Source organism: Cygnus olor, chromosome 20, assembly GCF_009769625.2.
Source record: "Cygnus olor isolate bCygOlo1 chromosome 20, bCygOlo1.pri.v2, whole genome shotgun sequence".
Classification (NCBI taxonomy): Eukaryota; Metazoa; Chordata; class Aves; order Anseriformes; family Anatidae; genus Cygnus; species Cygnus olor.
Window position 1 is genome coordinate 11,220,885 of NC_049188.1, and position 16,336 is coordinate 11,237,220.

The 16,336-nt window shown below is 43.7% G+C and overlaps 2 protein-coding genes across 10 annotated transcripts in view; both read left to right on the forward strand.

Moving 5' to 3' along the window:
* Positions 1–36: 36 nt before the first annotated feature.
* Positions 37–14,159, forward strand: TNFAIP1 (TNF alpha induced protein 1). 4 transcript variants are annotated; one of them, XM_040532456.1, is made up of 8 exons: positions 37–82; positions 474–625; positions 2,267–2,608; positions 4,456–4,625; positions 5,856–5,945; positions 6,051–6,103; positions 8,533–8,728; positions 8,905–14,159. In XM_040532456.1, the coding sequence occupies exons 3-8, from the start codon at positions 2,392–2,394 to the stop codon at positions 9,121–9,123; spliced, it is 945 nt and encodes a 314-aa protein (XP_040388390.1). In that variant the 5' UTR covers positions 37–82; positions 474–625; positions 2,267–2,391; the 3' UTR covers positions 9,124–14,159. The 4 variants fall into 4 exon arrangements, with proteins under 4 accessions (XP_040388390.1, XP_040388392.1, XP_040388389.1 ...); XM_040532458.1 differs by lacking the exon at positions 474–625 and having other exon boundaries at positions 41–82; XM_040532455.1 differs by lacking the exon at positions 37–82 and having other exon boundaries at positions 280–625.
* A 1,521-nt stretch (positions 14,160–15,680) lies between these two features.
* SGSM2 (small G protein signaling modulator 2) overlaps positions 15,681–16,336 on the forward strand; it is a 51,185-nt gene continuing 50,529 nt past the window's right edge. For 5 of the 6 annotated variants that reach the window (XR_005813959.1, XM_040532448.1, XM_040532450.1 and 2 more), the window contains exon 1: positions 15,696–15,866. Coding sequence is in view for 5 of the 6 variants with exons in the window: in XM_040532448.1 (XP_040388382.1) it covers positions 15,810–15,866 (57 nt within the window). In the remaining variant the exon portion in view is untranslated. Of the gene's footprint in view, positions 15,867–16,336 lie in introns of all 6 variants that reach the window. The other variant, XM_040532445.1, reaches the window with a different exon arrangement.

Consider the following 16,336-nt stretch of genomic DNA (forward strand, 5'->3'; position numbering starts at 1 on the left):
GGCGGGGCCGTGGCGCTGCCGGACGCGTTTCCGGGCCGCCGGCGGAACTGAGCGGGGCGCGGCGCGGGGCGGCCGCGGGCGGGTGAGCGGCGGGGACCGGGCCCGGCGGGGCCCCCTCAGCGCGGGGGGGAGGCGGCGGCGCTCGGGGCCCTGCGCGGCCTCGGGCCGGGCCGGGCTGTGCAGCGCCCGCTGGGTGCGGCCGCCCAGCCCCCGGTTGGCGGCGGGGCTCCCGTGCGCGCGGTGCGGTCCGAGCGGCTCGCCCTGCCCTGCCCCGCCCCGCCCTGCCTTGCCCTGCCCTCCCGTTCCCTCCGCGGGGCCCCCCAGGCAGCCCCCGGCGCGGAGCGCTCCCTGCCCGCTGCCCCCGCTCAGGCCGGGCGGGCGCAGGCCGCCCCGTGCCCGCGGTACCGGAGCGCTGCCGCCGCGCCGGGTATTGAACCCCTCACGGTGTCCGTCCGTCCGTCCGTCTGTTGCAGGGCACGCGCCGGCCGTGAGGACGTTTCGCTGCGGCCCGAGGCAGCGCGGGGCCGCTGGCAGAGCCCGGCCGGGTGCCCGCTGTTACCGGGAGGCGCTGCGAGCTCACCCCGGCTCCGGCTGACGTCTGGAGAAGGCTGCGGCACAGCCCATGGTCAGTGCCTCTGCTGCCGGCAATCTCCGCCGGATTTCTCTGTTCAGTAATTAGCTCCTTACACAACGCCACAACTGCAGTAAACAAGCTTTGGTCGCGGCTGCTTGCTCACTGCTCGGGAGGTACTCCTCTGGCCGACTCCGTGCACAGCGTGCTGTTGGCTTTGGCTTCCTTGGTACAGGCCTACGTGATGTAACTAGACAAAGCCTTGTCTGGCTCAGCTGTCAGATGGAGCTTGCTCTTGTGTTTTGTGTGGTCGGTCGATGTAAAGATGATGGCAGCTAGCGGGAGCCCAGTTAAAGCACTTGCAGACGAGCTGTCCTCGCTTGGCGCTAAAATTCGTAGTGTCGTTGTGTGCTGATGGTCTGCTCGGTGGTTGTATTGCTTGTTGTTGTATGACGTATTTTGTCTGTGGTGTTTGCTTCATTACAATAACTGAATTGGGAATTGCGGAATAATGCTATTTTAGATATTATTCCAAGTTCAGTAGTTATTAAGATCTCTAGCAATTTTAAGATACCAGCTGCAGCTGATAAATAACTTAATGTACGGATGGTAGCAAGTCGTGGGGTTTGTTCCACACTGAAAGCTGAGGTGGGGCGAGAAGGAAGAAGGATGTGGGAAGAACAGTAACGTCCTTAGCAGATTAGCAAATGAGCAGGTTATTATATTTATTTATAAAAAATTACTCATGTGCTGCAGTCATGGAACAGAGAAGGGAGGAAATATTTGTAGTCTGAAATAGTTTTAATAAAAATAAAACAACAAAAAAAAAACAGCAAAATGCTTTTGAGAGCAAGAATTATTAAAAAAAGGACAGATGAGGAAGTTGTATTTTTACTTTCCCAGTTAAAGAACTTCAGATCCCACCTGTTAGACTGAATTTTATTCTGTTTGTTTCCAATCTGAGCTTGTCTTTGATGGAACAATAAGTGTAGTGAGACAGGGGAGAGACAGAAGCAGTGAGTATCTAGCTTTTAAGTGAAACAAATATTCCAAATACTGGGTGTAGTTTGAGGGTGGAGTGGGCTTGAAAAATAATAATAAAAATAAAAACTTAAAATTATATTGACTGTTTGATTTTCCAGGATGGAGGAAAAAAGCTTTGAACGAAAGGAGTTGTCAGGAAACAGAAAGTTATATTGGAGCATTTCACTGGCAAGGCATTTGAAGAAGAGGCTGCTGCAGCTTCTGCAAATGCCTCCAGTTAAGCACTTCTGATATCCGCTCCAGCTGAAGGCATTGCCACGAGTTCTTCCATTGTGTTTCAGATCTCCACAAAAAAGTTACGTTCTCTCAGGAAGTTGAGAGGGAGCTGAATTCCATCTAGCATTTCAGCATGGGCTGCAGTATTGTATGGTGATTGTGGTGTTGGCTGGAGACTGAACAACAGGAAGTCCAGAAAAGTTAACCTTACCTCGCTCACAGTAATGCAGTTGTAACTTGACTGCGTGGTGCTGAGCAACCACTGCATTGCTGTGTGAGCTGTTTGAAAAACGCCTAAATCTTGTTTTGTCAGAATGCGTGTGGCTCTGTCTTTAGGAGTCTCCTGAATTTGCCTCTTCTTTAATGTGGACTTCATGGTTTTGTTTCTTCACGGAAATTGTGGGCTTCTGTGTTGATCTTACGTTTGTGTTTCAGGGGTCCAGTGGTCGTGACCGTTGTGGCCTCACCGTCCTCGCCTAGTGACTTGTGACTCGTCACCAATCACGGCGGAGTCCATCAAGCCCACGCTCTGCAGGGTCGTCATCTACCTACAGAAGGAGATGTCGGGGGACACGTGCCTAACCACCACCCTTTGTCCAGCTGCAGGGCCCAAGCCCAAAGCTTGCAGCTTCAAAGGGGGCAGCCTCGGTAACAAGTACGTGCGGCTAAACGTCGGGGGCTCCTTGTACTACACTACAGTGCAGGTACTGACCAGGCATGACACGATGCTGAAGGCCATGTTCAGCGGCAGAATGGAAGTGCTCACGGACAAGGAAGGTACAGGAATGTCTTTTGTTATTGAGAATTCTGTAGAACAACTGGGTTTTGTTTTTCAGATATGTTAGGACTATACTTGGTGAAAGATGTAAAGATGTATTCCAAAAATAACTTGGAACATTAGGCGGCCATATCTCATTGGCTGTAACGATCCTGTGTGCTTTATAAAAACGTGTTCTTTCGTTACTAAAATTAACGAGCGGAAGGACTGGTTCTCTTTCCTGCAATCGCAGTTGGTATGCAGATCGTTGATGTTGTTATCAGGACTGAACAGACAGCATGTGGGTTGTCATTTACGTGGCGTTGTGCAGTGGCATTATTCAAAATGTCTTTAGGGAGGGGAGATTCAATTTTCAGCATTAGAACTCAGGACAGCCTTGCTTGCTGTGTTGAAGATATTTTTTTTTTTTTAACCTTCCCAGCAGCATGTTCTGCTTGTGGCTGACAAGGCTGCAATGGTATTTGGCCATCAGGCAAATATTATTGTTACCTCCTGCTGGACACTGAGTATTGGCAGCAGAAAAATTCGTAATAGAGAGTAGGACAATTAAGAAAAGTAATACTTGTCAGCAGTGGATATGAATGTTTTAACTTCCCTCTCATTAGTAGTCCAGGGAAAAATGATATCTTAGGAATCAGGGCATTATGGAGAAGTTCAGAGAGGATGTCAAGTATTTAACCTCTAGTGGTTTCTGAATGCTCATCGGTGAAAGCTCTTCTGCTCGTCTTCAGACAGCTGCAGCTGGAGACTAGCGGTGGTTTAGCCCTCTTCCCTGTGTTGTCTTCTATGCCTAGGTCCCCAAATATTTTTTTTTTTTGCTTGCCTTCCACACTATGGAAAAGGATTTGGCACTGTATTAAGACCTCTGCCTACGTATGTCCTCCACTGCTATTGTTTACCAGCAAGACAGACATCCTGTTTCCTAGTGAGTGTGACTTCAGGGATGTTTGGAACTGCAAAAACTGTCTACTGCTGTTTCCTGTGCTGCATCCCCCCTCTGCTTCCTCCTGATCCATCTCTGTCCTGTTCTTTCCTTCTGTTTGGAAACTAGAACGGTGGTTTTTTTGGGCTAGCCTACCTTTTAATATCTTTGGAACACTTCTCTTTAACTCTGAGCAGGAGAAGATATGGTGGGAAAACTGCCAAATCCTTCTAATTAGGCCACAAAACTTAGCCCCAGTCTAATTTGTTGCAAACGCTGTTGAGCTCTCTATTCTAGTCGTTCCTTGGCTTTCTTAGTGGTAAGTTTCTAATTGCTCAGCAGTACACCGTAGCAACAGTTATTACATCTATTCCCAAATACAGCACACCTCCATTTTGCTAGGAATATGACAAGTGTCTAAATAAAACTAGCAACCTACCTAACAATAAATATGGGTTTTAAGGCTTGAACTAACTGCTCAGACAGTCAGTTAAATAGATGTAAACTAATGACTTCCTTCGGTAGTTGTAAAGGTCCACTCCTTTAATCAAAACATAATACAGAAAAGATGAAGCACAGAAAATAATTTTGGTCTGGCAGCACACTGCCTGATCGATAGTCATGGTCCTGCTGCATTTTTTAACGTCTAGTGATAGCAAGCTAAGTAGTTTTAGCTTGAGGCTTTTCTTCTGGCGTGGTGGAAAGAAGTGAGAACATAGGAGGTACCAAAAGAGTGGTTCCACGGTCAGTTTCTGTTCTGTAACCAACTTCAATTTGCTGAAAGTCAATAAAGACTTCCACTGAATGAAATGGGAAGAATATTGTGTAGTTCAGGAAACAGTAGGCTTATTTAACCTTTCTGAGCAGCTTTTTCTTGTCTCCTGGTGTTGAGGTCATTGAAATGTCATGATGGTTATTTCTCAGGTTGGATCCTTATAGACCGCTGTGGGAAGCACTTTGGAACGATTTTAAACTATCTCCGAGATGACACAATTGCACTTCCAAAACACAGACAGGAGATCAAAGAGCTGATGGCAGAAGCCAAGTATTATCTCATTCAGGGCTTAGTGGACATGTGCCAAGCAGCCCTGCAGGTAAGAAGCAGAAGTAGCCTGTAAAGTTTTTGGTGTGTGTATCGCTTATAAAAATTCCTGTAGACAACACAAGAGAGTGTTTCATGGCCTTAGAGATGCATCAAGTCTTAGATAGACAAAGTAGCAGAGCAAAAATGAAACAGCAGTCGTGAGATCTTGAGAATAAACATGACTGTTTTGAATGTATGTTTTAAAAGATCTTAGGGATTTGTCTAAAAGTCTTGCAAGTTATGTCACCTCCAATTAGATAACGTTTATAAGCAGCACCCGTTCAAATCTGAAAATATTGTAACTTCTTGTTTTTTCTAAGTTTAAATTTTAATGGAGAAAAAGATTGATATGGCAAGCACTCATTACTTTAAGGACTTTGCTTTCTATCATTTTATTACTAGGCATAGCAAATACGTAAGCCCACATTGGCTTTATTCACTTTACTAGTCTCTAGAAGTTCAAGTTCAGCTGACTGAAATCAGCTTGTTCTGCCAACTTTTTAATAAGGTTAGCCCAGATATAATAGATCTTATTTCATAATCTTAAGATCAGTAATATTTTTTGCACGACAAAAATCTCTCATATTATGTTCAATATGCTTCTTGTATCCGCTGAAATAAATGCAAAGGTTCACCGACAATTTTCCTTTTGGTTTGGAATTTAAAATGTTTTGTCTAAAAACAAAATGTTCTAAAGCTTTCCTATTAGCTATTGAGCTCTCTTTAATTTGCTACATGAGGAATCTGGAGTCACAGGCTGTACCACACGCTCTTGATTGTTGCTTTTGTATCACAGGGGGCTGAAGTCCGTTTTGGTGACATGCTGTTCTTGCCAAATGTTCAGTTCATAATGGGCGATACTCTTACATACTGCAGTGTTTTGAGTTGATTAAAACTACTGCAAACTCATACTATCCTTTTCTTCCAAAAAGGGTAGAATAATAAACCCACTTAAACCAGATATGACTTGAGCTCAGAGTCCTTGCTATAGCTAAGAAGGACATCCACCTGCATCCCAATATTTCAATTATTGTTGCCTTCTGGGACTAGGAAGCCTCTCAGCTGTATTTCTGGGTTGCAGATCAAGGTAATGCTGTGTGGTTCCTATGGCAACACAGAGCTTTTCCTTTGCATCACAGGGTTTAGGAACATGGCTGGAGGGTTTGGAAGGGAGAGCAGCAGCAGATGTTAGTTTTAGCATTTATTTCTTTATTTCCTCTCTTTTTTTTTTTTTAAACAGGACAAGAAAGACTTGTATGAACCTGTCTGTAACATCCCTATTATCACATCTCCAAAAGAAGAAGAAAGACTGATAGAATCATCAATGAAAGTAATTGCTTTTCCACAACTGTCCACTGAGAAACCTAATGCTTGCTAGATTTATTCAAACACAAAACTTACCTTTTCTGCTTTTTTTTTCTCCCTCTCCCAATAGCCCGTTGTTAAGCTGCTCTATAATAGAAGCAACAACAAATACTCTTACACCAGGTATGTCACTTTTTTCCCCCACTGTTATGGGAAATTTTACCTTTAACTATGGGAGTGGAGGAAGATGTGATACAGCTGAACTTGTATTTTTTTGTTTATTTAGCTCACAACCGTGCTGTTCTGTGAATTTGAGTGCAATTATTTTTGGTTGAAATTAATCTAAAATGGGGCTGGCAGGGAGATGACAAACTGTATCTGAAATGTGGCGTAAAGGTCAGTTGTGCTGGAGGTGTGTGCGTGAAAACGAACAGAGAGGAGGGACGAGAGATGAGAATGGTGAGACTATTAACACTGGCTGAAACTAGGTGTAACTTAGGTAATGCAATGCAAGCTGTTACCAGGGTGTTACCTCTGCAGTGCACAGCTAATGCAGCTGCGATCCCTAGCTCTTCAGTTTAGCTTTACTTTTGAGTCTGCATAGACCTTTGCCAGCACTCTTTTACCCTGAACTACAGAAATTCTTGATGTTCCATCTCCTTCAGTGCCTCTAGATGAATTAATTATTTGGCTACAAAGTAAAGCATCAGTTCTGTTCAAGAACAACCCAGATGGGGACAGTGCAAGAATTTACTGGATTTCCTCCTGTATTAAGTAACATTATTTATTTAGTTTTATGGTTTAACTATCATGATCCCTTTGTTATGATGCTATTGGAATGGATCTGGATTTTCCCAAACCAGTCATTGAAGTGATGTGAGTAATTCTTTATGCTATGCAGAATCCTCAATTTCAGCCTTTTCAATCTAACGTGCAATCTTAGAAGCTTTTTTTCTCTGGACAAACGGATTGTCTGTCTGTCAGAGAGATGGATTCTACTCAGGAAATTTCAGGTAGTCGGGAAATGCTACCTGAGGGAGTGCTGAAGAGCAGCCTGTTTTTCAGCAAACTGCATTCTGTATCTGCCAGTCATTCCGCGTTCCTCGCGGTGTTACCCTTTAGTTTATGGCAGTGATGCTAAGCAAGTGCAGAATAGCATATTAGTCACCGTGGGTCTGGAAATGTAAACATGCTAGCAACAAGAGCAACAGAACCGGTACCAGGAGGTGCTGGTTTCTTAACTAGCTCTAGGGTTCTAATTATTCCTTCCACATGAATCTTCATGCCTTGATGGTGTTTAAATGAGGAATTGTTATTTAAAATTCTATGCTGGTGGCTAGCAAGCAAAAGTTTTCTCCTTCTGTTCTTCCTAATCAGCATTATGAGTTTTCTTAGTTACTTTGTTAGTGTAGTCTAATAACATAAATGGATGAAGACTTCTAAGTTCTTTTCGCAGCACTGCACTTGATAAAACCTGGGATTTGTTATTGGTGGAATCCCAGATTGCTTTATCAAGTGATTCTTGAGAGCTGAAGATTGTGTTGGGTTGTACATCGTACTTGTTTGATTTAGATCTGAACAGAAGTACATCTCGGACTAAGTATTTTATGGAGAGCCCAGCTGGCTGTTCATATTAACAGTGTCTGGTTTCACAAGTATCTCCTAGCCTTCCAGGACTGCTTGCAAAAGTTAAGATACTGCACAAAACAGTATGATTTCATTCCTCTGGGTAAATCCTTAGCAGCAAGGTGCAAACCTTGAGCTTCTGGGTCCAATGAGTAAGGAATTTTACTGTTAAAGCTAGTGAAGTTAGCTTTTTTGTCTAGACAATATGTTCAATAGCTTCCACATATCTGCACGTAATTCCCAGTCACCTATAAAATGAGACAGAAAGGGGCACAGAGTACAAACTTTTGGTAGAGCTGGATTCAAGCTAATATCAGAGGAGTAATGCTTTTAATTTTTTTCACTTGTTCAGATTGGACATTGGTCACGATGTTATTATTTGAGTAATAGTTTAAATTTTAAGGATAGCATTCTGATAGCTCTATTTTTAAAGCTACAACACTATATTTTATTTTCTTCAGAACATCTAGATCTTGCTTTGAAACGTACATAAGATCCTAAATTTTGCTGATTGTCAACAAAACTTCATTTCCTAAATAATTTATTCACCCTATAAATTTGTATAAGGTATCACTTGTCTTACATGCAGAACACCATCCTTTTTAGCTGGCCTTTGAACACATTGACTCTTTGGACTTTTGCTGTTACTAAGCTAAACGGAACTGCAGTTAGCATTTGATCTAATCACCTTCGGCATTAAGTCAAGAGAAAGTTGATGTAATGATTGGGAAAACTGCTGTTGTTATTGATTATATAGCTTAACCTCTAAAGGCTGATATGCTTGCTCTTGGGGATCAGGAGCATCTTATTTGTATCTGAAGTTGGCTGTTACCCTCTCTTTTCTTGGCAGCATATGGCAGTGAGTCACTGCTTGTATTCTGCAGTTAGATCAATGCTTAAAACTCTGGTGGAATAGGCATATAAATTTCATAGATAGCCAGGTGAAAAAATACAAAAACCTTATTCCTTTTTTTTGTTTGTTTTAGTAATTCAGATGACAACTTACTGAAGAACATAGAACTGTTTGACAAGCTCTCTCTCCGATTCAACGGCAGAGTCCTTTTCATTAAGGATGTCATAGGGGATGAAATCTGCTGCTGGTCTTTCTACGGACAGGGTCGGAAACTTGCTGAAGTCTGTTGCACCTCTATAGTGTATGCAACAGAAAAGAAGCAAACCAAGGTATTGGTTCGGGTTAAGACTGCTTTGCTCATCTTTCCCATTTACAATTATTTTACTCTTTTCATAGTGTGTGCCTTTTTTTTATTGTGTATATGTATCTTTTTACTTATGGGCATGTGTTCCAGTCACATTACCATGTATAGATCAGGAAAAGGACATCTGTTGTTTTTTTGTAGGTTGAATTCCCCGAGGCACGAATTTATGAAGAAACTCTAAATGTCTTACTGTATGAAACACCACGGGTTCCTGATAACTCTCTGCTGGAAGCAACGAGCAGGAGCCGAAGCCAGGCCTCTCATAGTGAGGACGATGAGGGTTTTGAACTTCGTGACCGAGTGCGCCGAATCCATGTGAAGAGATACAGCACCTATGATGACCGTCAGCTGGGCCACTAGCATATCAGTCAAGGAGAAAGGGTTTGGTTTCGAGGCTTGTATCAATATTCTTTGAGGGAGATCAGGAAGTAGGGAGGGGACGGTTGGACTCTGTGGACTGATCTTCATTTGGCTTCTTGTCTCCCTAGAGAAGCAAATGGGCATTTGTACACACAAAGCAACGCTAAAGGCCAAGGGCTTTGAGAACTAAAATGTTTGTTTTGCACCATGTTTTTTAAATACAGACTGTCTCCCTTTTCATGCGACATGAGGAATGGAATCTGAAACACTGATTCTGACAGTTTGTGGTTGCTCTTTTAAATCTGATGACTTGCCAGATATCTTACTTCCTGTGAGAAGTACTCTATTTTCCGAGTGAGATGGTGTGATTTGAAAATCTTTCCAGATATCTGTCGTCTTAGGGTTTGGTGTAATGGAACTTCCTGTTCTTAAATCAAGATACTGAAGAGGGGGTGGACAGAACTCAAACGTGACTACGTTTAATAAACACTACATCTGATAACCCTTGGATGAAATGTCTAGCTATCCAATAGTCAGATGCACTGCATGTGCAATATCTTCCACCTGTTTTTCCCCCAATGCACATACAAAAGATTGTGTTCCAAAATAGCTGTCTTAAAAACTCATGAATTCTAAGGCAAACTCTTCTGAAAAGGTTAAGAGTTGAGTCATGTGAAAATGAGAAACTAGAAGACTTAAATATATATAGAATAACTTGTCATGGGAGCTGGAGAAATAGGTATGGTGAAGGAAGAAACTTTATCCAGTTAGAAAACTTCAAGAATAGATTGTGGCAGGGTTGGCAGTGTTGAGGACTGTGGTGCCGTAACCCTGTTTATGGAAACAATGTCAGTCTGCGGAATTAGTTTCCTCCTGTAGCCCAAAAGTGCTATTTGATGTTCAATTTCTCAAGCAACAGGGAAAAAATCCCAGTGACTGGGGAAGTACTGACTAAATATTTGTAATGCTAGGTAATATTCATGTACTGAAGAGTGAATTTAAGTTTTGTTCTCTGAATCACTTCTAGACTATAGAAGTTGAAGTGGAGAGAGAAGAATAATCATAAAAATCTTGTTCTAGCATAAAACTGCAAGAGGTTGTGTACAAAGGAGAGAGATGGTTTATACTGAATTTTAAACTGAAATGTCAGCTTTATTCTGAGTGCTTGGCTGGGTGCTAATTTTAAAGGACCGCTTAGGCGATTGGAGTCAAGGCTGTTCTGTAGATTGGGTCTCTGGAAAGAGTTTCAAGTTTAGTATGGAAAGTTGCTAATGTCTTAAATGTTTGATTGTATGTTTCAGGTGTAGGTGGCAGATTCAAATTTTACCGCTGTCATAAATGGTTATTACTTGGTGCTTGCTCATTGGCACCTATGGATATGTGACAGTGGGGGAGCATGCTCCACAGCTGCTTTTATTTCTTTCTATTGTACGTGAATGTGGAAGCTTCAGATTCTACAATGGTTAGTCTTGAACTCCTTTGACCGGTGCCAAATGTTTATATAAGTTTTAAAGCAAATTAATGCAAAAGCCAAGCGAATACAGTGAAGTCATAACTAAAACTACGCTGGTAGATGGCTTGGTAGTAACGGAAGCAGGGGAGGGAACCAAACAGTGATTTCCATTCAATTAGGCTTTTGAAAATGAAATTGTTGGGGCTTGGTAAGAAAACACGGCTGCAAGCTTCCAGAATTTTTATTGCCTAGCTGGGACTCTGTGAAAGGCACTCGCTCAATTCTCCTTGCATTCAGGAAGCAGTGTTGCCACAGTAATGCACCTGCCTTTTTGTGAAAGGCCTCTCTAAAACTCTAAAAACCTCTTTTCTTTTTATATTGCTTTCTGCAAATTGTTGCTTTCGAGCTCGTTTTTCTATTGTGCCTGTGAAGATACAGCTGCTGAGATTAGTTTTGACAAAGACTTTTTTTCTTTAATTGTGCTGAAGCGTGGTGTGGATTTGGTTTTTTCCCTTTTTTGTTGTTGTTGTTTTTTTCCTCTACTGATACTATTTAAATTAAATTGTGGTGGGTGCTCTGAAGCTACCAGCAGACGCTGTACTGATAGGTCTTTTTTCTGTACTTAACAGCTTCATTTTTTCCCTTGTACTTTTTTTCTCCATCTTGCAACAAATAAGACGTGCCATAAATACGAATTTTAAATGGCATTCTATTTCTTGGCAAATGATTTATATTATTTTGTTCATGTTACTGTAATAGTGAATGTCATCACGTTAAGTAAGTGATGCTGGTAGCCTCGCAAAATTGTTTAAAAGAAGTTATAAGCAGAAAAATGTCATCTTTGCACCTCTTTTCTCTTGGAAGTTCAGGTTTGGCAAGGAGGATGTGAAAGAACGGGAGTGTCCAATCAGTCTGCAGGTCCAGATGCTTTCATTCAGTGATTGAGTTCTGTACTCCCAGTATTCCATAAGAGATTGATTCAAATTGTGAAAGAGTATGCTACAAGCGGCAGAGAAAAGCTTGTGTTTTGATTTAGCAAGTTTTCTTTTCCCTGTATCCCGTAGCCAACAAGTATTAATTTCTGGTTTGAATTTATGTGAATTTTTAAAACAAACCTTTTTGAGAACCATCTCGTGTTGTGAGAACCCTCTTAAAAAGTGTAAAGTAACTTCTTCCCATTTGAGGAATGTAGAATATCAGAACTGTAAGCAGTTATGAATTTTTTTAAATGTATACAGATATCCTTTTCATTTCACCACCTTCTCTCATTGCCATTCATTCTTCCTTTTCTACCCCCAGTTAGTACTGGTTGCAAAACATCTGCTTTTAGATGAAGTTATGAATAAAACTGGAATGATTTTAAATAATGTTTGGCCACTGTAGCCAGAACACTGACAGGCTGTAAGCTTTACTCAGTAATAATCTAATTTTATAAACACTGAAACTTTGTCTATTTAAAAGACATTTTAAAACCACGATCTTGGTTTTTGTCCTGATAAGATTTTCAGGATGTGGCTCAGAGAGCCTAGATAAATATTTGTGGTTGGATTTTACTAACAGTCCTATAGTTCCCTCCACTGGTGGACAGATCAGGAATAGGAGAACATCAGGAAATCCTCTGCATAGGTATGTTCTGGGACACCTGCACATGGCTAAATGATTGTACTATTAGAGATCCCCTTCCTAAGTAGGGCTGCTGTGCTTGTGTGTTCCTGATACAATGTGGAATGCCCTGGGTTATTTCTTACCTGATCGGTTACAGAATAGGATAAGTTGCATGAAATCTCAAAGTCTAAATGTAGACATGGATGCTGCCGTCACTTAGCACAGTTCATAGGTCAAACTTTTTTTTCTAATGCAAGTAATACAGACCACTTTGTTCTCTTAAGAGTCCTGCTTATCTGAAACTGCTCTCATACTGAATGTTAATTGAATGTCCGTTCCACCAAAATCATGGCATATCGATTGCACAGTCTGACTGCCAGGTTCTGATAACTTTTAACACTGCAGTTTTGATGTAACATGTGCTTTGTATTCTCATCTTAATCTTCCTTTACCTAGTTGCAGGGTATACATTGTTTTGACAAGAACACATTCATTTTTACAACTACATAGAATGGAGAAAAAGCAGCACTGAAAAGGCTAATGCAGCATTCGCTTATTTGTAGTAAGCTGTCTACTTCTAGAGCAAACGGCTGTGCTTCCTAAGAATCTTCTCTGCTGGCTTTAAATATCATAAATTATGATCCCTATTAAGACAATATAGATTTCTAATTATATGCATTTATGTCTGCAAATTAAGAGACTTCTAATGGCCTCCTACATAAACCATCACCAGTGGATGTGTTTACTGATGTGACTGTGAATTTAAAGTAGCCTTTAGGAGGAAGAAATGCCTTTTTGCCTCGTCAGTAACCTCACTGTCCTCTTTGCTTTGAATTTAAGTGAACTTTTGCACATTCAAATATAGTATTAGCAGACTGAGAGTATGAATGGAAAACAGTAACTGACATCTGTACACAAGCACTGTAATAAAGGATTGCGTGTTTCTCTAATGGGGTCCTAACATATTGAAAAACAGCCTCAGCCTTTCAACAGAGAAGGAGACTTGGTGCCTTGAGTGAGTATCTTATGTTAAACAATTCTTCAATATCAGTGTTAATTAGGCAATAATGTCAAAAGAGAGAGCTCTGCAGGGTAGCAGTCTCCAGCTGCTTGATAAATGCCAAGACAAAACTAAACGTTTAACCTTCACCTCGACATTTAGTTTTTGGAATGGGAGACATTTATCCTATTGTAACATTCCATTCTGATGACTTTTTATCTCTTACAATTCTTGGCTAAAAATTAAAGGGAAAAAAAAAGCTGACCCAAGCTTGGAGGACATTGAAGAGACTGATAACATGCTCTTATTGAAAAACAGCCTTCTGCTTGGAACAGGCAATGCTCATTGTGGTTTTGGTTAGATTTTATTTGGTTTCAAATTTTCAGACATAATTCACTCTTAGAAATACTGATGAGGTATACCTTAACTGAATGTGCCTGGCCCAGGAGCCCTTCTTACACAATTAGATTATATCCTCTGACAATCCTTGGCATGAAACCTTAACAGCCAAATCTCATACCATCCGTTCTGTCAGGATAACTGAGGTTTTATTAAGAGATGAGGGGGCACGACCTCTGTTTCCAGCTTTGCCACTAACTTGATGACATACAGCGAGTCAATTTTTCTGTATGTGCATAGTTTTTCCTCCTCTGTAATAAAATGGGGGTAAGACCCTCCTCAGACCTCAGAGGGATGCTGAAGCTTAGTTTGTTTCATAATAATAAAGCACTTTGGATTTCTATAATATTTTGTATCCAGAGGGTGGTAAATACTACTGTTGTTCAAACTCATTCTGTGACCAAGCTGTTTTCTTATAGCATCAGGCTTTATTTTCGTCTAACTTTTAAAGGTCAGTCTTATGAATAAAATAATTAATGTAGTTAACCATATTAACTATTGAATAAGGTGTTTTATCAGTGCAGTAAACGGAAATGGAACACCAATTTTTAATAAAGTGTTATATTTTGTCTTCCTTGATTTTTCTCCAGTGTAAGAAATTTCTTATTTGTCATATTGGTCTCTGCACTTTTGTTCTGCATTTTATTTATTGATCCTCACCAAACAGTTAAGATTCCTGGAACACACAAATACTGGATCTGCAAATGGCTTCTGTATTGTATGGATCTACCGCTACCTTTCACCCGTGCCCTGCAGGCTGTAGTTTTACAGGAGGCATCAGTGTGCTTAGAGGTGCCCTGCAGGTAACAGGCTTGACTTTCTGTGGGCTTTTCCTTTAATTGTAAAACCATGGGCTAGCAACATTGTTTTTTCACGTTCATGGAATAAAATTGAGTTTTTAATAAGAATCACAGAGAAAAATCGATCTTACGTTAAGACTTATACACAACTTACATTACCTCAAAAGTAACCTAACCTGTATTTTGGAAGTCTTTAACCTTTCTTGGCTGACCCAGCAGCCTAGCAAGGAGTTAGATCCAGAGGTTCAGTCTCTGTTCTGCAGTAGGTGTGCTTTTGAGGTGGCCAATGTAATCTTATCTGTGTGTTCTATTTAGCTGTTTTCTTTGCTGCTGTTACCCTGCTTTCTTAGCTGTCTAAGCCAAGATTTGTAGTTAATTCAGTGAAGTGAAGAAATAATCCTTGCTTCTCTTGCCCTTGATTTATGCAGGTTAGTTACAGACTCACTAGTTCTAAAGCTGTGATGTCCATACTGTGGGACAGACTGATGAAATAATTGCAAAAAAGGACTTATTTCCCCAGGTAACCAAAATGGGGTAGAGGAAAAAATCACAGTGATTGTTGCTCACAGCAAAATGAAAACATTACGAACACTATTCCACCAAGTATCTGAGTGTCTCTGAAAAAAAGAGGTAGTCCTGTGTGGAAAGGTTGAGAAACTTGTGTAATTGGTTCCTAGTGCATACCTACTGTTCTTTCCTACAGCCGTCCTGCTGAGAATTGGCTTACCTGTAAGGTAGGTGCTCTTACCCTGACTTTATGGTGTTTGAGAGCTTGTACAAACGGCCTACTTTTATTCACGGGGGCAGGGTGTTTGCTTCTCGTGACTGGGTAACGTGCTTCAGTCTCCTGTATCTGCTGCCTCTCAGATTTGCACAGCGCTGAGCAGCAGGTGGAACCATCCTTACCTTTTCTTTCTCTGCCTGCACTGACAGGGGCCTGTTCTCGGTGCGGTTCGGCTCCTCCTGCCTGCCGCCTCTCATCCTCGCTGCCTCCCGGGGACCTCTCCGTCAGCCGGGCGCTGCCTGGGGCCGGCTCTCCCTCGCAGCCCCGACCGCGGTGGGGCTCTGGGCAGCACCTCCACTGAGGGAGTGATCTGCCCTGCGAAACGAAGAACGGAAGAGCCGGGCCTGACGCAGGTGACCGACTGCCCCGCTGCCTCGGCCGCGGCCGTGCCGCCGCGCTGAGGGCCGGCAGCCCCGGGCTCGGCTCCTCCAGGGGGCGCCGTGTCCCGCGGGCGGCCCCGGGCCCTCAGCGCCCCCTCAGCGCCGCCCCGCCGCGGGAGGGCCGGGCGGTGACGTCAGCGGAGCCGCGGAAGATGGCGGCGGCGGCGCGCGTCGCGAGCGGGTCCGAGGCTTCTCCCCGCGGGCGCTCCCCCGGCGGCGCGGGCGGGCGGCTCTGAGGGCGGCCGGCCCCGCGCCCCGCGCCGCCATGAGCTGCTCGGCGGACGCCGCGAAGGAGAAGCTGCTGTGGAACGTGAAGAAGGAGGTGAGGGCGGGCGGCGGGTCCCGGGGGCTCCTCCGGAGCGCTGCGGGGCCGGTCCGGTGACGGAAAGCTGAGCCTACCGTGCGCTACCTTAACGCCCTCCGCGGCGGGCTGACGGCTGCGGGCCGGCCCAGGGCAACCAGAACAGCGGGGCGGCCGCGCTCAGTTAAAGCCCCGTGCCCCGGGAGGCAGCGAGCGAGGGGCGGCGGGGCTGCTCGGCCGCGGAACCCCGGGGGGCTGCCGCGGGGCCTCCCCGTGCGCGGCGCTGGGCCCTTGGTGCCCTCCCGCAGCCCCCGGCTCCCGCTCGGCTCTCAGCGGCTCCTCCTGAGGTGACTCCGAGAGGAGAAGCGGGCACCGGTGTCCGGACCCCCGTGCCGCCGCCCCGCCGGTCACAGCCGCGCCTCAGCCGAAATCGCCGCTCGCGGCCGGGCTCTGCGCTGCCCCGCTCCCCCCTGGGCCGCGAGGGGCCCCCC

What these genes read in the sequence shown, in the direction of transcription:
- TNFAIP1 (XM_040532456.1), top strand. Translation starts at nt 2,392, where the DNA reads ATGTCGGGGGACACGTGCCTAACCACCACCCTTTGTCCAGCTGCAGGG. An exon ending in TGTGCCAAGCAGCCCTGCAG is followed by an intron (nt 4,626 to 5,855) that starts GTAAGAAGCAGA and finishes TTTTTTAAACAG; the next exon opens with GACAAGAAAGACTTGTATGA. An exon ending in AACAAATACTCTTACACCAG is followed by an intron (nt 6,104 to 8,532) that starts GTATGTCACTTT and finishes TGTTTGTTTTAG; the next exon opens with TAATTCAGATGACAACTTAC.